This window comes from Alligator mississippiensis, chromosome 4, assembly GCF_030867095.1.
Source record: "Alligator mississippiensis isolate rAllMis1 chromosome 4, rAllMis1, whole genome shotgun sequence".
NCBI lineage: Eukaryota > Metazoa > Chordata > Crocodylia > Alligatoridae > Alligator > Alligator mississippiensis.
The window spans coordinates 23,845,421-23,867,947 of record NC_081827.1 but is presented as its reverse complement, the minus strand read 5'-3'; the positions used below and the strand labels follow the sequence as shown (position 1 = coordinate 23,867,947).

At 46.2% G+C, this 22,527-nt stretch overlaps 1 protein-coding gene and 1 long non-coding RNA gene across 2 annotated transcripts in view; one reads left to right on the top strand and one right to left on the bottom strand.

Annotated features, from left to right (window-relative positions):
• Positions 1 to 193, bottom strand: part of GSAP (gamma-secretase activating protein) — a 72,038-nt gene extending 71,845 nt beyond the window's left edge. The window contains exon 1 of the mRNA XM_014606510.3: positions 49 to 193. Within this exon, the coding sequence (XP_014461996.1) occupies positions 49 to 115 (67 nt within the window). The 5' untranslated portion in view covers positions 116 to 193. The remainder of the gene's footprint in view (positions 1 to 48) is intronic.
• A 78-nt stretch (positions 194 to 271) lies between these two features.
• On the top strand, positions 272 to 21,993 carry LOC109283206 (uncharacterized). The gene is made up of 3 exons (XR_002090302.2): positions 272 to 445; positions 14,224 to 14,283; positions 20,543 to 21,993. It is a non-coding gene; the product is annotated as an uncharacterized LOC109283206 (long non-coding RNA).
• Positions 21,994 to 22,527: the final 534 nt, after the last annotated feature.

Sequence of the window (22,527 nt, the reverse complement as noted above, 5' to 3'; positions counted from 1 at the left end):
CGCAGCCGCCTGCTTGCTCGCTCCCGCCCGCGGCGGTTCCCGCGTTACCTTGCGCCGCGAGCCACGGGCCCACGTCCCGCTGCAGATCGAACGCGGCGTCCAGCTGCAGCAGCATCGCGCGCCCGCCCGCGCCCCTCGTCCCTCGCTAGCTGCTGCAGCCCGCCGGCCGGGCACGGCCCACGCTTGCAGCCTATTGGGCGCCGCGGGTGTCATTCCGCAGGGAGCCAGCTGGGAACGTCTGCGCCCGCTGAGGGGCGAGGCTTGCCGCAGGGAGGCGGGGCTTGCCGCCGGCGCTCTAGGGCATGATGGCGCCCCTAGCGGCCGCCGTGGGAGGAGTCGGCCCAAATTCTGTCTCCCTCCTGGGTCCTAGCCAGCCCCCGGGCTGCCAGCGCTCCTGGGCTTATCACAAGCTTCATAATATTCCGTATTTCGTAAAGGCCCAAAGGTGGGTGAAAGCTTGAAAATGTGACAAGAGAGTAATTGCAATGCTCGGAAATGAGAAAGCAATGAGAAGAGCCTCAAATGAACAAGGTTTCGATTGTTTGTTTGTTTGGTAGTATTTTTGCATTTGGTAGTATTTTATTCTTGCATTTTTAAGCCAGTTTTGAATGTTTGGAGATAAGATGCCACAGACCCACAAAGGGGATAGAGACAGTAAATGCCCCCGTGCCATGCGGAGGGCTTATCACTTGTGTGCAGGAGGAGTACGTGGAGGAGACTCCCTGTGTCCTACAGAATTGACTTTGTTGGCAGAGCGCTAACATTCAGTCAGCACCTACAAAAATGTATATAAAAAGAGAGAACAGAGGGGATTCTTTTAAAACTATTTAGGAATAACTTCCAGTAAGATTATTTGACGAACAAGATTTTTTGCGGGGTGATATCTTTCATTGAACCACAAGGGATAAAGTTAGATAAGCTTTACAGTGCAGAGCATTCTTCTACAGGGCTTTCTTTGGCTTTGCATTCAAAAGCTTGTCTAAGTTTATCTGAACAATGCAGTCTGTCCAATTAAAGATATCACCTCTAAAAGTCCTTGCCTCTTATGTAATCCCTGGGTTATCACAGCTACATCACTGTAAGATTAATCATTTATAAATATTTTTTAAAAACTAAAAATGGAAGTTAAAAATGACCGCCTAGTTGATAGGTCCAGCACAGCAAAAAGCGGCTGAAAGCTTCAGAATCAGCTGTAGTGGTTATAATGAGAGAGCATAAAAAAAAGAGAACTCAGGAATGGTGAGTATAGTATTCTCTCGTGTATAAAATACATTCATCAGTTACTGATAGCTTTTGATAAGATCAGAATTGTATACAATATGGGAAAGAGATTTCAGGTTTTACACAGCAAGAACTCAAACAATACAGCTGTGTATCAGAACCAAAATGATAAAAGGAAGTGACGAGCACAATTATGTAGAGGCTGCTGGGGAAGAAATGTTAAAACACTGAAATGTGGGTGGCAGAGAGAGATTCTGTCAGAGTACAGTGACCCAATCTAGCAGCCTTTTCTCAGGCAAAACTCTCCTTTGGCATTTTTTTCAATATGAAGATTTCAGGATCAGGACAGGGCCTGTAGCAGAAGCCTTGCTTCAAGGGGAAGTAGCTGACACTTACATTCTCCAAAGGTTGCATGCTCTGTGCAGATACATCAACCCCACACAGATCCAACATGCCAAACAGCTTCCACATATACCATCTCCCGAAAGCAACTAAGCATACTCCAGCTGGGGTTGAGCAGGCTTTTCCCTGCACTTCTGCCCTACTTAGGGCTGCTGTATTGTCAACCAGTAGAAGTTAGGCCAGAGGACTGTCTCTGCAATGTTCCCCCTGCAGAGAGACAGGCTGTAAGGAGGAGTTAAAAGTAGTAACTCAACCTGAATGTAGAGGCTTGGGGAGAGGTTAAGGAAAGAGGCTTGAGGTAATAGAAGGGAAGAGGATGGAAACATCATGGGCAGGAGCCAGAGCCAAGGTGAGAGGGGACTAGGAGAAGAATCTTTGTGGGAGTAGGGGGAAGCAAAGGGAGCAGGATAAAAGATGTGGACAAGTAGAAGAGTCCGTAGGAGAGAGAGAAAAAATAGTAGCTCTCTAGAAAACATGACCTATGAGGAAAAGGTGAAAGTACTGGATTTATTTAGTCAGAAGAGAAGATTGATGGGTGATGGATAGCAATCATCAAGTACAAAAAGTGTTGTTTTAAAGACGATGACGATCAATTGTTCTTTGTGGCTGCAGGTGACAGGGCAAGAAGTAATGGACTTAATTTGCAACAATATCTTCCTAAATTTTAGGAAGAACTTTCTAGCTATGAGAGTGGTTAAGCTCTAGGACAGATTACTTAGGTTATGGCAGATACGGCTCCCACAGGCAACATGGGCCCAACTGCAGCTACCGCCCCTGCTCTCCCCAAGACAAAACGTAAGGTGTTTGTTGTGGGAGACTCCCTCCTGAGGGGGACGGAGGGGGCAGTCTGCCACCCCGACCCCTTAGCTAGGGAAGCCTGCTGCTTCCCGGGGGCCCGTTCCAGGGGACGTCATTCTCCCCTTGTACTCGGCCTTAATCAGGCCGCAGCTGGAGTACTGCGTCCAGTTTTGGGCTCCACAATTCATAAAGGATGTGGAGAAGCTTGAGAGAGTCCAGAGAAGAGCCGCGCGCATGATCAGAGGTCAGGGAAGCAGACCCTACGATGACAGGCTGAGAGCCCTGGGGCTCTTTAGCCTGGAAAAGCGCAGGCTCAGGGGTGATCCGATGGCCACCTATAAGTTTATCAGGGGTGACCACCAGTGCCTAGGGGAACGCTTGTTCACCAGAGCGCCCCAAGGGATGACGACTAGGTCGAATGGTCATAAACTACTACAAGACCGTTTCAGGCTGGACATAAGGAAGAATTTCTTTACTGTCCGAGCCCCCAAGGTCTGGAACGGCCTGCCGCCGGAGGTGGTTCAAGCACCTACAATGAACACCTTCAAGAGCAAACTGGATGCTTATCTTGCTGGGATCCTATGACCCCAGCTGACTTCCTGCCCTTTGGGCAGGGGGCTGGACTCGATGATCTTTCGAGGTCCCTTCCAGCCCTAATGTCTATGAAATCTATGAAATCCATGAGATGCCTGACTGACTAGCTCTGTTCCCTAGGCAGCGATGGGGCACAGTATAGGAACATTAGCTGAAAGTTCGCTGTTGTGGGAGATGTCATTCTTTTTTTGCTGCCAACACGTGTTGAACAGCCATTTAAGCACCATTTGGTGGCAAAAAAAGGAAGGCGGCATCATTCACGCCAACAGCAAACCTCTGGTCACCGCTGTTTGCTGCTGCTGTTGCTCTGCCTGTAGCCAGAGCTGCTGCAGGGAAGGTGAAGGGTGCAGGGGAGGGGAACAGGTTCCAGTAGGCAATACATGGGGCTTGTGCCCCACTTGCCAACTCATCATTATGCTACTGAGTTGCAGAATCTCCATCTTTAGAAGTGCAAATTAGGCAGACATTTGACTGGGATGCTTTAGAAAGGAATGCCCCTGCCTTGAGCGTTGGGTTGGATTAGATGACCACTTGAGGTTCCTTCCCACCCTTCTTTTTCTGTGATTCTATAATAGCAGAAGCTGAAAGTGTCAATCAGAGCAAGGATGTGGAGGAAATAGAAGTCAAGGACAATAGAAGCAGAAGGGATTTGGCAGTAACTGGGAGGAGCAAAGCATTTATAACCCACAGAAAATACTTAAAGAACCTGGCATTGAATGTAGGATTTCTGAGTCTCAGTATCTTTCTGTTATGTAACAAATAGCTATAAAACCTACTGACAAGGCATGCTGTCTGTCTCTAGTACAGTGTATCTTTAGTAATCCAAACCCTTTCGGAAGGTACTCACTGAACAGCCATTGAGATGATTGAAATTGTTCAGATAAATGAAACCACAGCATCTTGTGAGGAATTATACATGCCGCCACATGACGCACAATGTAAAACCATACCAAACTGAACAGTACAGACATTAACAGTAAAATTTGAGAGAACCTTTTGTTACCAACAAGTACAAGTTACTGTCTCAATCTTAAAATGGAGAAAGTGCTGTATTAAAGGTTAAGAAGAAAACAGCTTGTTATGCAATACAACAGTTATTACTTAGTAAAATAAAGTTGCTTTTTGGATTGTTAGGATACCCAAGGTTAAAGTAACTGAGGATATACTGTTGTAGGTAAAAGACTATTACTTCTGCCAGCTATTTTATTAGTTCAAGTGCTGTGAATCTAGAGGTCACAACCCTGCTGATAACCCTGGTGGGGGAACAGCAGGGGTCAGTAGGGTTCTAGATGATGATTTTTTTTTAGTAGACTTTTTTTAGAAAACATAGCAAATAACATACAAAACATTCAATTAAAAGTACTAAGGTTTGGAGTGGGAATGTGAAAGGTTAAACAATTAATTATTTATCCGATAAGCCCAGTATAATCTGTTAGGTTATTGGTTGTTTAGTGGGGAAGGGGTGGAGTCGGACAGGGAAAGGAGGCTGGAAGGGGAGCTGGGCCATGCCCCAGCAGGGACCAGAAGGTGGCAGGACAGGCAGGAGGGAGGGAGGAAGGAGGAGGGACTAGTATGCCCCAGGTCTGAGCTGCTGTGTTATTGGTTAACTGTTTAACGGATAAAATTAGGGAAGGTTAAATGGATCATTTAAAAAAAAATATTTACATCTGTAGTTTGGAGAACATCCTCATTTGCTCCATAACTGGTTTCAAAGCAGAACTTGGTCCACCCTGAACACTGAATGAAAGAGCATTTGACCATGTTTAAAGCCTGAGCCATAAGACAAGAAGTCTGAATTTAGTTTGCTTAAATCTGGCATTTTCTAACATTTGCTTGGCTTTGCAGCCTTCATATTCCTTTAACATTTTTGTGTAAGTGTATATGTTTTTGCACACATATGTACGTTCATAGCATTTATTGGAGAGAAGGTAAATAGATATTTGTCTGTCTATTCAATACAATATTTTTTTCTGATCCAACAAGGAATAAAACAGTGAATATAAGTGCAGAAAGTAATAGAGTTGTATGAATGACTTAATGTTTGTGGGCTGGCTTTTTCCTAATCATTATAGTTATAGAATATATTATGAAATAAGAGGATTGTTAAAATTAAACTGAGTGCTTACCTACCAGCACAGGCAACCTTAGAAACTGCTTGTGGCCCTGTCATTTGAGGAATACCATTTGATAGCTACCACTTGCAACTTATGGGAAACACAGTCTATTCTATGACTTTCAGTCAGTGGAAATAATAAAGGCATCTCTCTTCTATCAGGTCCTCCAAGCAGGTGGAGCAGGACCTCTGAGAGAAGCTACCTGCAGCCCAATTTTCCATTACAATAGCATAAATATCTAGATTTTTTGAGGCATTATAAATCAGAAGTCTGTCCCATTCCAGTCTGAGTTGTCTGTGTTGTCAGGAAGGAGACTTAGACCATTCCTACTCATCAAACCATTGGTGTCTTTAGGAGGAAGTCTGCTGTAGCAGCTATCTGCTGAATAATGACTAACATAGCCTGGATGGGTTGCTGCCCTTGCTTCCTGCTCTGCCATTGTTTTGCCCTGTTTTTATTTTCACACTTCCCCTTTAAATGTTGAATACTGACATCCATTTCCTCTAAGACTGGAGCAAATGCCTTTGTATACATTTGGAGATTACTGCAAAAACCTTACATTCAATCATGTTTGGTGATTATATCATCAGAACAGTATTATAGGGTTAGTGGTCATGTGGCCAACTAGAAGTGGGATTCCCCATCACAGATTGTAGGTTCTTAAGCAAATGGTACTTCTAATTGTCTCCTTAAAAACAACTCCTAGAACTGTCCAACAAAATCACCTGAGATTTTAATTGCACAAGAAATATCTGGAACATACACATCCATAAAGTTGCCTCATGTTTTTTATAAGAAAACTATACTTAGGACTTCTTATCATAGTGGAAGCCACTAGAAAGTGTCTGAAATCATTCCTGCAGGGGTTTAGGTTGTAGCTGTGTTGGTCTAAGGATATAGGCAGACAAGGTTCCTTGGGTGAATTTGATATCTTTTATTAGACCAACCCAAATAGTTGGAGAATAGTTATTAAGCAAGCTTTTGGGTTCAAAAACCCTTCGTCAGGCTAAGGAAGTTTCAGCAGTTGGTGTGTGCTCTTCCTGGATGGAATGAAAAGTAAAGAAGCCAAGGGCTGGGCTGGGCTGGGCTGGGCTGGGGAGTCAGTTGCCAGGAAGATTATAATGTATCAAAAATCCAATGTCTATGTTTAGTCCATGATCTCTAGTATCCAGCAGGTTGATGAAATGGAGCTTATAGGCTCGTCTCTGGGAAGTGTTGTGTAAGTTTCCCTTGAGGATCAGGACTGAGAGATTGGAGAGAGAGTGGCCCTCCTGTGAGAAATGTGCCCCCACCGGTAATTGGGTGTTTCTGTCTTTGATGGATTTCCGGTGTGCGTTCATTCTGGTGCACAGTTGTTGTTTGGTCTCTCCTACATATCTTCCATCAGGGCATTTGGTGCACTGCATGAGGTATATTACATGTCTGGAGGTGCAGCTGTAAGATCCTGGGATGCTGATGGCTCTGTTGTGGGGTGTAGTACTAGTGGAGGTGGTGGAGATGTGTTGGCAGGTTTTACATTTCTTGTCCTGGCACGGTCTGGATCCTTTTGGTGTGTTCTGGGCTTGAGGAAGTTTGCTTCTGGTGATGAGGTTGGTGAGGTTTGGTGCTTGTGTGAAGGCTAGGATGGGTGGCTCTGGGAAGATCTTTTTAACAATAGGGTCTCTTTCTAGTATGGGTTGCAATTTTTTGAGGATTTTCCGTACAGGTTCAAGGGAGGGGTGATACGTCATAACCAGCGGTGTGTGATTTGTGGGGGAGGTTTCTTCCGTACTGCAGCAGTTCTTCACGTGGTATCCTGGTGGCTCTTTCAAACGTGCGATCTACCTCTCTGGAGGAGTGTCCTTTTTGGGTGAAAGCCTTTTTAAGATTGGTGAGGTGGTGATCCCAGGTGTTCTCTTCAGTACAAATGCGGTGGTATCTGAGGGCTTGGCTGTATATCACAGCTTTTCTGATGTGTTTAGGGTGATTGCTGGTTCTGTGCAGATTTGTATGTTGGTCTGTGGGTTTCTTGTATACTGTGGTCTGTATTTTACCCTTCTGGATACTGATCCTTGTGTCTAAAAAGGAGATGTTGGTGCTGGAGTATTCTAAAGAAAGTCGGATGGAGGGATGGTGACTGTTGAATTTCTGATGGAACTCAGTCAGAGATTGCAGGTTCTTAGTACAAATGATGAAGATGTCATCTATGTATCTTAAGTATAGCAAGGGTTTGATGGTGCAGTTCTTGAGGAAGTCTTCTTCCAGGTGGCTCATAAAAAGGTTGGCATACTGTGGGGCCATTTTAGTGCTCATAGCTGTTCCCATCATCTGGAGGAAGTGTTGATTATTAAAAGTGAAATTGTTGTGTGTGAGGATGAAGTGTATAAGCTCAGTAATATCTTTGGGTCTATATTCTGAGTTGTAATCTTGTTCCTGTAGATATGTAAGGCAGGCATGGATGCCATCCTGGTGTGGGATGTTGGTGTATAGGCTGGTAACGTCCACGGTGGCTAGGAGTGTGTTGCTGGGAAGGTGGTCTATGTTTTTAACTTTCCGTAGAAAGTCTGTACTGTCTTGTACAAAACTTGCTCTGTGGGTGACAAGCGGTTTTAGGATTGATTCAACGAAACCTGACATTTCCTCAGTTAGGGTCCCATGGTTGGATATGATAGGTCTGCCAGGGTTCCCTTGTTTGTGGATTTTAGGGAGCATGTAAAAAGTCCCCGGGTTAGGTAGCGGGGGGATCAAAGTCTGTAGTTTTTCTTGTGGTCTTGATGGAAATGATTTTATGGTATTGTTGAGTTTTTTGGTGAAAAGGGGAGTAGGATCTTCTTGTAGTTCTTTGTAGTAGGTGGTGTCAGAGAGCTGACTGTTGGCTTCCTTTATGCAATCCTCACGGTTTAGGATGACTATGGCTCCTCCTTTATCTGCTGGTTTTATTACTATTTGGTGGTTGGATCTTAGAGATTCTACAGCCTTTTTCTCTGGTAGAGAGAGATTGTTGTGATGGCGTGTGTTGCTGATTATTTCATTGTTCATTCTTTCCCTGAAGCAGTCAATGTAGCGGTCAAGGTTAGGGTTTTGTCCACTGTGAGGTGTCCAATCTGATGTTTTTTGGGGCTTTTTGGCATTGATCCTTTCCTGAATGTTGTCAGAGGATGAGTTGTTGTTGGGAGTGGGTTCAGTTTGGTCGTGGAAATATTCTTTGAGGTGCAGGTGTCAGAAGAATTCTTCTAGTTCTCCACATTGAAGTATTTTGTTAGGGTATTTTTCTGGACAGAAATTTAGGCCTTTAGAAAGGACAGATTTTTCAGTTTTGGTAAGCGTGTGTGTGGAGAGATTGATAATATTTGTGGGTTGGTTGCTGCTTTCAGTTTCATCGAGTCTGAGGTTGGAATGTTGTAAGGTGTTGGTGTTGTTCCTCTGATGGTTGTTTTGTGGCTGGGGAGCTTGTTCTTGGAGTAATTTGTTCCATTTATTCTTTTTTATGTAGAATGAATGCTGTAGAAAGTTTTTTGTAGTCTTCCTTAAACTCTTGGAAGCCTGAAAACAACTCATAGGTTTTTTTGAAAATAGCACTTCTTGGGCACCTCCAGATGAGTGGAAACTTGTTTTTCCCCAGGGACAAGTAGCAATGGCACACCTTGTGCTGCTACTGTTTGTCCTCAGGGAATGCCCATGCCACATGCGCTCTGGCACATAGCAGGTTACCCTGAGTGGGGTAGCGGAGGCTAGGGCCAGCAACTGTGCTGCCTCTAGCAACCTTACCTGGGAACCTGGGCGCCTCCACCAGCTGCAGCCACGGCACTCCTGCAGCAGAAAGCCTGGCTGGCAGCTGGAGCATGGCTTTGGCTAGCCAGGTTCTGGTTTTGGGTGGCATGCGCATGCTGCTATGTACACTGTCCCAGGGACACAGGACTGGAAGGGGGGAAGCCGTGGTTACAGGCAAACCCCAGTTCAAAATAGAAAGAAAAGAAAGCCCCAACATACCTCTCATAGGGGCCGAGAGGAGCAAGGAAGCGCGCACTGGGAAACCGCCTGCGCGGTTCATTAGCTGTGCTTATATCCAGCTGAGGCCGGGTGACGTCAGGAGGAGACGCCACCCGGCGAAGATAAAGAGCGGCCCCGAAGATGCAGGAGGCTTGCTGACGACCGGAGAACCAGCAGGGAACCTCCAGGCCAGAGGCTTGCAGCCACGGCAGCTGGCAGCCTGTGACGGCAGAGACAGCTGCAGCTGTGGCAAGGGCAGCAGCGGTGAGAGAAGTGGCGGGGAATCCCTGAGCCAGAGAAGACCGGCAGGGATCAGAGACGCCAGCAGAGGGGGCAGCAGTGGCTGCTGCAGTGGCGAGAGCCACAGAAGCAGCGAGAGCCGTGGGAGCAGTAGGCGCCACGGGAGATCTTGGAGCCAAGGAATGGTGGGGAGCAAAAACACCGGAAGGGAAGCTGGCGGGAGTGCCAGCGGTGATAGCTGCAGTGGGAGCAGCGGGAGACCCCAAACCGGAGAAGCCCAGTGGGGATTAAGGGCGCCAGCAGGTGGACCCAAAGCAACCCCTGGAAGAGCCGGCTGTAGCTATCTGACCTCAGGCGATGGGGTCTACAACCCTGAATAGAAGCAAAGCTTAGAGGGAGAGAGAAGAGTCCCGGTTGGGGCAAGAGCCTGGGCCCCAACTTGGGGTGCCCGGGCCTAAGGACATGGAGGCACTAGGGGAGCACAGAGTCCCCACAGGGAGAGGTACTCTATTTTCCTTTGGGTGCTCCTACTGTTCTTTCCTTGCGGTTACGCCTCACCGGCAGTCACAGTGGTGGGTTTGTTCACGTCGCGTCACATTGGGTGTTTCCAGGAACAGGGGTAAGGATCAAGGCAAGTGCCATGGTCCCTTTTGTTAAGATAGGTCCATAGAGCCCTCAGCTCTGGGTGAGGGGCGCACGGGGAGCCACTGCCTGTAGACACTGAGGCTAAGGGCACCGGGTAGTTGAGCTGGAAATCCGAGGGCCTCCTAGCCCTCACACCGGAGCCTGGCCAGGACACCAGCGCTCGCTGCTGAAGGGCTATGCGAAGACCAGGGGAGAAACCAGCAGGGGCCAGCTTTAAAAATAGGCCTGAAAGCCCGTCGCAGAAGGTGGTGCTTGGCCGGGGTGTAGGGGAGGTCGGAGCCCTGTGAGTGCCCGCCGAGAGGCATGACGACCCTAGAGTCTCCCTCGAAGGGGACCCCCTCCACTGAGGATCCATTCAAAGTAGTGGCAGGCGAGTTAGGGGGTTTCCCTGACGTCAGCCGAGGTACCCTCTGGGGTCCATACGCAGGCCCTGGGCAAATCAGATCAACTGCCCGGGCTAAGGCAGCATGGGAACGCCTAATAGAGCAGAGGTGGGCACATACACCACCCCACTTTTTTTTTTTACGTGTTTTTTTTTTTTTTTAAACCAGGATCTCCCAGGGTTCACCCCCCTGCCCCCACTGCAAAGTAGCAGCATGGGGAACACCTGAATGTGTGGTGTGTGGCACCACAGACAGATCCATAGTGCCACATACCACACATCTATGCTCATCTGGATGCGCCCCTTGAGGCCAAGCTCTCTTCCAGCTACTCTGTCAACAGAGGATTTATTGTGATCTTTTCTGGCTAGGCAATTCATTGAAGCATGTTGTCAGCCAACCCAGGTTCTTGAATAAACAAAAAATATGTATATATATTACCTTCCTGGAAAATACTTGTCAGTGTATTCTAGTGAATGCCTCTGGGAAACACAAACTAGATGCAATTAAAATATATATTTTAATGGGGAAAAATTAAGACTTGATTGAAGACTGATTTAGCAAGGTAATGTTATTTCAAGGTATGGAAATACCAAAATCTCTTTAATCACAGATCATCTTTTACTCTTACAGTAAATAGAACTACATGTTCAGATGCAATGAAATCGGCTTGCCAGGTCTTTAGTTAATGCAAGTCAAAATAGCTTCAATTAAATCAACCAAAGATGCCAACTGAACACTGAACCCATAAGATATCAGTGTTCTGGTACTGATTTCAGAGCCTCATGGATATGTTTTTCATGCTTTAATCATGAATGCTAGGAAATGTTCTGTTGTTTACTTATGAAGGATCTTTAAATTGGTAACACAGGGGAGATCCAAAGCTTGCTGACATCAGTGGGACTACTGAAGGAATGAGGTACTGCTCAATGTGAGGGAGGGAGGCAGAATGAGGCTTAAAGAGATCTGTGACTGGAATCCAAGTGGCCCTTTTATTCCCTCCAGTTCTCTCTCCATGGCCCAATCTCTTAGACTCCTTTGTTCTCTTCATAGAATAACCCCTGCTAGCATTGATCAAAGCTCTTTGAACATACACTGACTCAACTGCTGTTTAAGGAACTACTTATTCATCCACAGGCAGCCTCTTTGAGACCAGTCAGTATAATTTAGAACTAAGGGGCTTGCTCTTGTGTTTGTGGTCTTTTTATTTTGCTTGTTTTTTTTCATTTTGATGTAAGAGGATGCTGTCGATACTTGGCAGTAGAGCTGCTCAATGTTAATAACTGATGGGTTGATTATAACACTGCATTTGATTAGCATATTGATTTCAGTTTGCTCTGTCTTTTTACTTTGTATGTATTAATGTAATTTTTGTTATAATTTTGCATTTTATTTTATAATAAGTTTTAAAATTAAAAATATTTTAGTTCTAGTGTTGCTATCAGAAATTTAAGGCTTAAGCATGGAATATAGCAAACAACAGGCAGGGATCAAATTTGTCTACTACAGCCCAATTTAGTGCCATGTAGAGATGTGTAAACTAGTTCTAAATGAGCTAGCATGGGAACTGGGAGCAGTATAATCATGTTAGTGTAGCACCATACCTAAGCTAACACAACCTGCTAATGCAGCTGCATTGCTTCCAGTATATATGCTAGCTCCTTAGGGCACTGACAAATGTGTAGCTCCCTGGTCTAACATATGGCACTTTACAGAAAGTGCCGTGAATTACATAAATTAGACCAACCCCTCCCCACCCCAACCACCACCATCCAGCAGATGTTTGCTGTTGGGTTAGGGATGGGGGTGATCAAGCTCCACTTCAGAGCCAATCCAGCCGAGGAGCTGCCTGCCTTCCTTAGCCCCTGCCCCTTGCAGTTCCAGTGCTGTCTGCAGGATGGGAGGGGGAGGGAGCTGCAGGCTGGGGTTTGCCTAGCTTGAGCTGGAGCCGGGGAGGTGGATTGGAGTCCCCGTGAGGGCTGTAAGGTGGAAGAGCTCCAATCCACCCACTCCTGCTCCAGCTCAGGCTGGGCAAACCCTGGCCTGCAGTTCCCTCCCCCTCCCTGCCCCCTCCCATCCTGCAGATAGCCCAAAGGCAGCCCAGCCCTGCTCATGCTAAGGACTTACAGAAGTTAATGAAGGCACTCCACTTTAGAGTGCCTTCATCTGAATCCTCATATAATGAGGGTTAATTTGCCATGTGCTCACGTACTTCTAAAGCACTCTGCAGCCATGCACTTCTGTCAGGGCATGGCTATAGAGCACTTTCAAGAGCTGATTACACAACAAATGCCACTTCTGTCAGTGTCGTTAGATAAAACTCTACTAGCTCTACATAACACTGCCTTGGGCCTTGCAGACAGCACTGGAGCAAGGGTGTCAAACATATGGTCCACAGGCCAGATCTGGACTGCAGAGCTGTGTCATCTAGCCCACGGGAGTCTCAGAAGGGTTTGGAATTCAAGGGTAGATTGAGTAGGGCAGGGTTTGAATAATGGCTTGGTTAGCACCTGTGGCAGCTGCCATCACTTGCCTCACAAGTGCTGCCACATCTGGGCTTGGGCTGCGAGAAGCCCCATGATCTGGAGCTGGCCTGGGGAGCCAGGTGAGCTTGATACCCTAGCCCTAGAGTCCTGAACCTGCTTTGGAGTAAGATCACATAGTCACAGAAATAAAATTAAAAAAAAAATCAACCCTCCAGTTTGTAATAATAAATCATCTGTCTGTTTCACCATCTGTCCTTTTGATAAACTGTAACACTTTAAATAAATTCATATCCTCCTTACAAAGCTTTGAATATGTTTCCCTAACAAGTCCTAAGATACCTTTTGTTTATCATATTCACTACATTCAAACAAATGACACATCAATAAACAGAGATAATTCTGTAGGTGTGTTTGTTTTGTCATGCAATGCAAAAATCCTTGCAAAATACAGTCTGACTGCTTTAAACAAAGACCTGTTTATAGGTTTCAACAAGGGTTTTGTCCTTCAGGCATCACTCAGGAAAAATTTGCAGGTTAACAGGGGCTTTGATCCTGCAAATCCTTATGCAGACAGGGGTAATCTGCAAATGAGACTACTGACACAAATATAACTTAGTAGTATTGGGCCTCAAGTTACTGCACACTTGTATGCCCTAAAAATGTAGGTATTTTTATGCAGAGCTATAAATGGACAAAGAAAAGACATAGAACAAAATTTTGCTTTTCATTCCACAGTGGTATATTGGACGTAAAGAGTTAAAATGGAAAATGAACTACGGTTTTTAATTTACAGAAGGGCTGTGTATCTTCAGGAGAAAGGTTATAAAAGTTTCTGAAATATTAATAAACATGTTTGAATATGTTTTAAGAGGTCATAATTCTATTTTAATAGTACACCATTGTAATGATAGAATAACATTTTTGCGTGATAACTAATAGAATCATCTCAATTTATTAGCAGTGTAACTCAAGAGATCTTATAGAAAAAAAAGTAAAAAAAATAAAAATCATTGTTTATAGGCAGACTGAAATAAAATAGATGGTATTTAATACTGATTAATGAATAATTAATAAATAATTGTAACACACCTTCAGGTAAATAAGCACTACTATAGGTATATAAGGATTGACATATTAGGTCAGACTTACTGTCCATTTAACCTGATATTGACTGTGAATATACTAGGTGCTACAGAGAAATATGCAAGAAACCCACAATAAAATAACCTGCCCATAAAAAAAAAAAGTCTTCCTAACCTCCATCCATTAGTCAGATTGATGTCTCAATTTTTTTATCCTCTCTAGTTATAGCTGACCTTATTTTTCCCTTGTAATCTGCAAATGTTGCCAATTCATTGTTCATTTTTTTTCCAGATATCTTGTATTATGCACTACCAGTCTTACTGCAGATCTCAGGATATTCATCGTTACCAGGTTGGAAATTGCCTGTGTTGTAAATTGTCTTGTTTTCTGTCTTACAGTCAGTTTCTAATCTAAAACGTAGCTTTATCTCCCTTCCAATTACTAATTAGTTTCCTTAAAAGCCTCTTATAATGACAGGAGTAAAAGGACTGTAATACTATATTAAACCTGAATGACATCTAGTCCAGCATCCTCTCTCTCAGAAATGTCACAGAAAAGTGTAAGAACCTGCAGTAGAATAGATATGAGATATTCTGCCTAATCCTGCTCACCAGTGGATAGAGATTAAATTAAAATATGAAACATTCATATGAAACAACAAATAGAAGTCAAAGGTCTGCTAGAGCCAAACGACCCCTTAGCCTAATCCTGCTAGGCCAATTTCAAAGGCCAGTTATTCACAAAGGCGTAATGTGGCTAGTGTCATATCTAGGTGGTCTTGTTATCCATTATGCAAAAAGATATTTCCTTTTATCAGTTTGGAATTTGCTACCTCCTAATTTCTTTGACTGTTCCACTGTCCTTATGTTAAAAGACAGGGAGGAACATAGATTCCTAATTTATCTTGTCTGCAATATTCATACGTTATGTACTTTTATAATGTCTCCTCTTATTCATCTTGTTTTTAAGGTAAACAATCCAAAAAACATAAATCTCGCCTCATAGACAAGGATTTCCACGCCCCTAATCATTTTCATTCTTTGAACTTACTCTAATGATGGACTTTGACATTTTTTGAAAGACTAAACAAACAAAGTGGATTCATTCTCTTCTATTCACTGTTGCTGACACTAACCAAATCCAGTAGATTGACTGGAAAGAAAGGTTTTCTTTTGCATAGCTTGATCTACTTCTCCTTATATCAGGCTCATGGGGGGAGAGGGTGTGTGTGTGTGTGTGTGTGTGTGTGTGTGTGTGTGTATTAGTGCTGTCAACCAATTTAAAAAATTTATTGTGATTAGAAGGGATCCTGGTTTTTCCTGATAAAAAAAATCACAAATTCTCTGCTAAACCCCCCCAAATCTGTGATTAAAATTAAAGGCTCCCCCACAGCCCCCCACAGCCCTGCTGGTGCCCCTTACTTCCCACCCACAGTCCCCACAGCCTTGCTGGTGCCCCTTGCCCCCCACTCACAGCCCCTGCTCCCCCAGCCCTGCCAGAGAGGGCCCCCACCTGCCAGGGGTATGGATCCGGGTCCACAGCTCCCTGCCCCCACTCCCCTGCTGCTGCGGACTTGGGCAGGGTGGCTCCCTGCTGCTGCGTGCACTCCCTGGAGGCAGGGGAGACCCACGCTCCCCAGATCTGTACCTGGGGCAGGTGCAGGCTGAGGCTGCTGCCCAGCTGTGTGGGGCTTGGGGCTCAGGACTGCAATGCATGCCCACTGGGCCCCAGTGGGAAGCAGGACAGGGCCATGGGTAGCTTGTCTGGGTGAGGGGGAGGGCCGCTTCCCCACTGCTGCATGCATTCCTGGTGGGTAATGGGGATCCATCTGTACCCAGGGCAGGTGCAGGCTGAGGCTGCTGCCCAGCCAGGTGGGGCTTGGCACCTGGGACCATGATGCATGGCTGCAGGGCCCCAGCCAGGAGCAGAATGGGACCACAGGTGGCTCATGGGGCAGGGAGGAGGGCTGGTTCCCCACTGCTGCGTGTACTCCCAGGGGGCAGGGGAGACCTGTGCCCCCCTCGGTTCTGTACCCAGAGCAGGCACAGGCTGCAGACTCGAGCTTCCACCCTACTTCCCTAACCCGGGGCCTCCAGAACTGGTTCCGGCGTGGCTAGGTACAGCGGGGCTGCATGAGGATTCCTCGCCGGTGCAAGCTTCCCCCCACTGCTGCCCTGGTGACGTGTCTCCAATGCCTGCTGCTGCTTTGGGGGGGCGCAGGACCCGAGGTGGGGGGGCAAGAAGTGGCAAGGAGGTTTTCCATGTGGCTCCTCTGCTCCCTGCCCCCTGACTTTCCCCTTTCCTCCCACCCGCTCCCAACTCCCTGTGGGCAGGAACTCTGCCAGCCTGCAGGGAGCTCATTTCAAAATGGCAAAATCTGCAGGTTTCTCTGGTAAAATGAGAAATCTGCGTTTGCCTCTGGTAAAAGGCAAAATCCACGGTTTACTTCATTTTTCTGTGGGACATGGAAAACCTGGACCCCTGGTGATTAGGTGTGCAAGTAAAACAAAATAGTCGCAATTAACTGCTATTTTAATTGCACAGCTAAAAACTCGAAATTATGCACAGAAAAGCTCAAACTTATGCAAAATTATTAAGGTACTTACTTTGTATGGTTGGGGGGTGGGGGTGGAATGTGTGTGTGGGGAATTTGTGAAGGTGTAGAGGGCTGTGGGTGTGTGTGAGCAGTTTGGAGCCCAGGGAGGGGGGCTCTCCATACACCCTGGCAGGTTGCAGGGTACTTTGGGTCAGGAGTGAGGGGCAGCAGCAGGGCTGGGGGAGGCTGTGGCTTGGGAGTGAGGGGCAGACACACAGATACACACACACAGACAATGCCCAGCAGGTAAGTCTGTGGAGGAGGAGGAGGGGCGGGGAAAGGGAAGGGGTGGGGGGTGCAGATCGAGGTGGTGGGGGGTGCAGACATATATGAATATATGTGTATACGTACACACACACACACACACATAATTTATATTGTGTATATATATCAATTGCATTGTATATATACCAATATATATAGAGAGAGCGTGAAGAGGCTGGCAATTGATATATATACAATATATATTGTGTGTGTGTGTGTTTGTATGTATACACATATATTCATAATATCTATCCCTTTGTGCTTTGGCATATGAGCTAATTGTAATCAAAGATCAGGTATTTTAGTGTGTGCATGTAGTACACATGCACACACACACGGTATATATGTGTGTGTGTGTATAAACAAACTACATTTTAGTTTAATTATATATATAACTAAAATACATAATTTTACCAGTGAGTATCCTAGGTGTTTAAGATTACTTATTGGGTGCATCTATACTGCAGTTAATGTGAAACAATAACTCCAGAGTTGTTTGAGCTGGAGTACACTACTCCCAGGTGCAGCATCCATACATGTGCCTGGGACAGCAGCAATTTGAGCCAGGGTGGAACAGGCCCAGGCTGGCAGCAGGCTCGGGGGAGGACAACCCCAGGCTCCAGGTGGCAGCACTGGGTGGCAGAGGGGCTGACTGGGACATGAGTGCCAAAAGTGCAGAGCCATGTGGCTTGATGGCAGACAGGATTCTGGTCCCCTTGCTGCCTGGGCTGACTAGGTGCAATTTATAACCATGGTCACCATCCACACATGCATTTCATCACAGTTAATTATTCTGCCATAAGATATGTCCCCAACAGTACTATCTTATGGAGGAGTTGATTAATTTACTGTGCCCTAATACTGTGCATGAGTAGATGGTGATGCTTTACTGTGGAATTAGCTAATTAGTCTGTGTCACAGTAAAGTGCATATGTAGATGTACCCAGTGTCAGGTAAATTGGATGAAACATTATTTAATGAATTGTGTGTATTTGTGTGTGTGTGTGTATATCTATATATCTATATAGATATATATCTATAGATCGAGGTGGTGGGGGGTGCAGACATATATGAATATATAGATATATAGATATAGGTATAAAGTCCCCACGGGGTGTGGGGAATACAGCCCAGTCAGAGCCAGTGCCTGGCAGTAGCAGGGGCAGTGGTGGTGTGGAGCTGTGCATCATCATTGCAACTCCCCCTTTACCTCCTGTAATGTATGTACCTTTCTGTTAAGGCAGTTAGATCAATTGCCCAGTTTTCACAGATACTGGACACTCACAAATCCTGGTGAAGATGATCACAGCAGATTTCATATACTGGATGTTTGTTCTAGCCTATATGTTTTATTGTTTAGGTTAGTGATTCTCAACCAAAGTGGCATAGCACAAGCACAAGATGAATCCATATCAGGGGCGGGCAATTATTTTGGGCGGAGACCACTTACTGAGTTTTAGCAAGCTGTCAAGGACTGCATTGGTAGCTCTGCCCCTTGACAGATGCCCCGATCCTGGTCACCATATTGTGAGCAGAAGTCCAACCCCCTAACCCCTTAACCTCTCCCACCAGAAGTCCCTCCCTTTGCCCCAGAAGTGCTCCTTTCAGCAAGAGGTTTTGCCATCTTGGAACCAAAAAATACCAAATTATGTTCTAAAAAGTGAATATCTACAGCATTCATTAATTTGGTTTCAAAAAATGTTTTTGTCCTAATATGCATGTGTTTTTGTAGTGTACAAAGAGGTGATTGCACAATAGCTTAATATGAAGTCTTCCTTCTGTATATTGTGGGGGGTAGGTATAGATTTGTGGGGGGCTGTGGGTATGTGGGGTGACAGAGCATGTGTGTGGAAATGTGGGGTGTGGGTGGGTATGGGGTTTGTGGGGGAATGGGTGCCTGGGGGGTTTGCAGTGCGAGTGCATGTGGGTGCATGTTTTTGGTGGGGTGTGCATGTGGGACTCAGACTATAAAAACATACACACACACAGCCCCTGCCTACACACACACACACACACACACACACACACGCATGTACATACACCCCCCGTGCTCCCCAGGAGCCACATGGTGCTGAAGCAGGGTGGGGCCAGGAAGGGAGTGAAATGGCTGGGGGTGGGCAGGGCTAGGCTGTTTAGTCCTGCTGTGGCTCCCCCTGGGTCCTACTGCCCCTGGCTCTTATCAGCTTTGGCAGGCTGCCAGGGCAGATACATATTAATTTTCTGAATTTTTTAGGGGCCCCATGGGCCAGATAGAATGGCCTGGCGGGTTGGATCTGGCCCACAGACCATATTTTGCCCACCCCTGATCCATGGTGTCAAAAACATTCTTATCTATTGTGATTTTTCTGAGTTGTTTGCAATAGAAGAATTGCAGAAGAATAGATCTATTATTTTCTGTAGTCAAAAAACTGAGTGAAAACTAAGAGTTGGCATTTTCTGAGGGGTGTGTTGAGTCAAAAAGGGTTAAGAACCACTGAAGCAGAATGCAGACAAGGTAGCCCTTTAGAGCAGGGATGGGGAACCATGGGCCAGATCCAGCCAGCTGGGGACTCCATTTTCCAGCTGCCCCTGCCATGTGGCTTGTGCTGGTCTCCCTGGAGGCCCCAGCCTGTAGCACACATGGCAGAGCAGCGCAGGGGGCTGCTCCAGAGCTGCTGGGAATATAGGACAGGGGCAGCTTTCTCCAGAGCCAGGACAGAGCCGTGATCTGTAGCCAGCACACTCCAGGCAGGGGCATGCATGCAGGGCATAGTGGCTCTACCCTGGCTCCTCGGAGCAGTGACAGCTAGTCTGGAGCTGGGGCAGAGCCATGATACCCTGCATGCATGCCCCTGCCTGGAGCCTGAAGGCTACAGATAGCGGCTCCGGAGCAAACTGCCCCTGTCCCATGTTCCCTGCGCTGGTCTGCTGCATGCACTGCCAGCACAGCTGAGGTCTCCATGGAGACGGGCACAAGCCGTGTGGGCAGGGACAACTGGGAAATGGAGTCCCTGGCCGACTGGTGGCCCGGAGGTTCCCCATCTCTGCTTTAGAGACTAACCTATTCAGAGAGTCATAAGGTTTCATATGCCTGCTTAGTTGGATGCTATGAATGGACTTGTAGAAGTTGGACTTGTAGAATACAGGCATGGTTTGGCCAAAAGCTTTCGTTATTTCATGAGTTCCAGATATATAAGACTAGGTGGAAACTATTTTTAAAAAATGAGCTATTGATAATGGATATAACTGGCCTGTCAGCATCAGAGTTTCTTCTCCTTAAAATCCTGTAGTAACAAATTGGGGGTTAGATCTAAATAAAGATTTACATGCCTAAAGTGTATGTTACACAGAAGTCAGGAACCTGATTTCTACTGGATCAACTGTAAAAAGCCCATCAAACCACTTCTTCAGCAATTCCCTGCAGTCGAGGATGATGGTTTTCCATGATAATCTTCCCTGTGGGTCTGAAGGTGGCTGATGAGGCCGATCTGGGATTGACAGAGTCTGCTGCAATTCGAGCATGTGTTTCTGTGCAGCGTGGATAGCTCCAGGTTCTTCATTTAGTCCATGACACGTTATTTCTGCTGCTCCTGCTTTTCCATCTCCTGTAGTGCTTATAAGGTTTCAGAGTACTGAGATCCTTGCACCAGACTCTTCCTCCATTTGGGGCAGTCCTGGGCAATAGTCTCCCACTAGTTGATATCGATGTTGCAGTTTTTCAAGCTGGTTTTGAGTATGTCTTTGAAGCACATTCTCTGCCTTCTTTTTGAGTGTATGCCTTGAGCTGGGAGAACAACGCTTACTTCGGGAGTCTGGAGTTGGACATCCATCTGGATGACATGGCTGGTTCAGTGAAGTTGATGTCAGAAGATAGTTGCCTCTGTTCTTGTGGTGTTTGCTTGTGAGAGGACACTAGTATTGGTGCATCAATCTTCCCACTGGGTTCGAAGGATCTTCTGCAGGCAACATTGATTGTACTTCTCTAATGATTTGAGGTGTCTCCTGTATTTTGTCCATGTCTCAGCTCTGTACAGTAAGATGGGAATCATAACTGCTTGATAAATCATGACCTTGGTTTTGGATATGATCTCACAATCTTCAAACACCCATTTCCTCAGGCATCTGAAGGCTGCACTTGCACATTTGAGGCAATGTTGGATGTCTTCATAGATGCAGCCTTCTGCAAGAGAAGGCTTTCAAGGTACAGGAAATACTCAATGTTCTTCAGAGTCTTGCTGTGAATCTGAATGACTGGAGCTGGGGACTGCTCATTAAGAGCTTGTTGATAGAGGGCCTTAAGCTTCTGAATGTTAAGTGTCAGTCTCATTTTCTTGTATGCCTCAGTAAAGTCGTCAATGATTGCCTGAAGGTCTGCTTCTAAATGAGCACCCGCTACAGCATCATCAGCGTACTGGAGTTCAATGATTGAGGTTGGGGTGGTCTTAATATTGGCTTAGAGTCAGCTGAGATTAAACAGTTTACCATCCATTCAGTAGTTTAGCTCCATTCAAACTGAAAGCTTGTTGGTGGTCAGATGTATTATTGTGGTAAGGAATATCAAGAAGAGCGGTGGAGTGATGATGCAGCCTTATTTAACTCCCATCTTAATCTCAGTGGGATCTGTGATAGATCCGTTACCAGAACCACTATTTGAATACCATCATGGAGCAGGCAAAGAATGGCGGTGATTTTTGGTGGGCATCAATATTTCAGAAGGATCCTTCACAGTGGTTCTTGGTTGACAGAGTTGAAGGCTTTTGTGAGGTCAAAGAAGGCCATGTAGAGATGTTTAATGTTGTTCCCAGTATTTTTCCTGCAGCTAGCAATCTGTATATCATGTCAGTTGTGCCTCTTGATGCCCTAAGCCCTCACTCCAGAAGGAGCTCTTCAGCAAGTGGAAGGAGATGGTTCAGGAGGGTTCTTGCAATGCTTTCCTGTAGTGGACAGCAAGGCAATCCCTCTATAATTTCCACAGTTGGACTCGTCTCCTTTCTTGAAGATTGTCACAGTCATGGTGTCCCTGAGGTCATCTGGGATTTCCTCATTGTTCAGTGGCGACGCGTAGGGGGTGCACGGGGGTGCATGTGCACCCCCTGAGAGTGCTGGTGCACCCCCTGGAAGCAGCATTCCCTGCTTAGGCAATGGGCAGGGCAGGGCAAGTGAGTGCTGGTGCCCCCCTTGAGAGTGCTGGCTGGGGAGTAGGGGCGCCAGGAGAAGTGATCCCCACAGTCCCCCCCCATGGCTGATCGTGCTGACTGGGGTGGGAAGTGCCAGCAGCCCAGAAGTGCCAGTGGCACAATTGGCCCCAGGGAACACCTCTCCCCCCCGGTCACTGACTGGTTGCTGGGGGGGTACAAGTGCTTCCCCTGACTCAAGAGACACCAGTCACCCATATACATTGTTCCAAATCCTTAAGATGAGGGTATAGAGTTGTGATGTGAGGTTCTCCCCCCCCCTCCCCCCATTTGAATATTTTGGCAGGGATTCCATCTGCTCCAGATGCTTTCAGACCACTTAGGTATCAGAGGCATTGGGTACATCTATGCTTTCACCACTACAGTTCTACTTCCACCTAAAATTCTACTACTATGTATTCCCAGAAGTACCACCAGCTTGACTGAGTTGGGCAGCTCAACATTGATCTCCCACATAAGGCTGTTTGGGATTCACAAATGAGACATCCATGTGCCTAAATCCCCAGAGTTCCCTTTCTATTAGATGTGCTGAAATTAAGCTAAAATGCAGAGACAGCATTG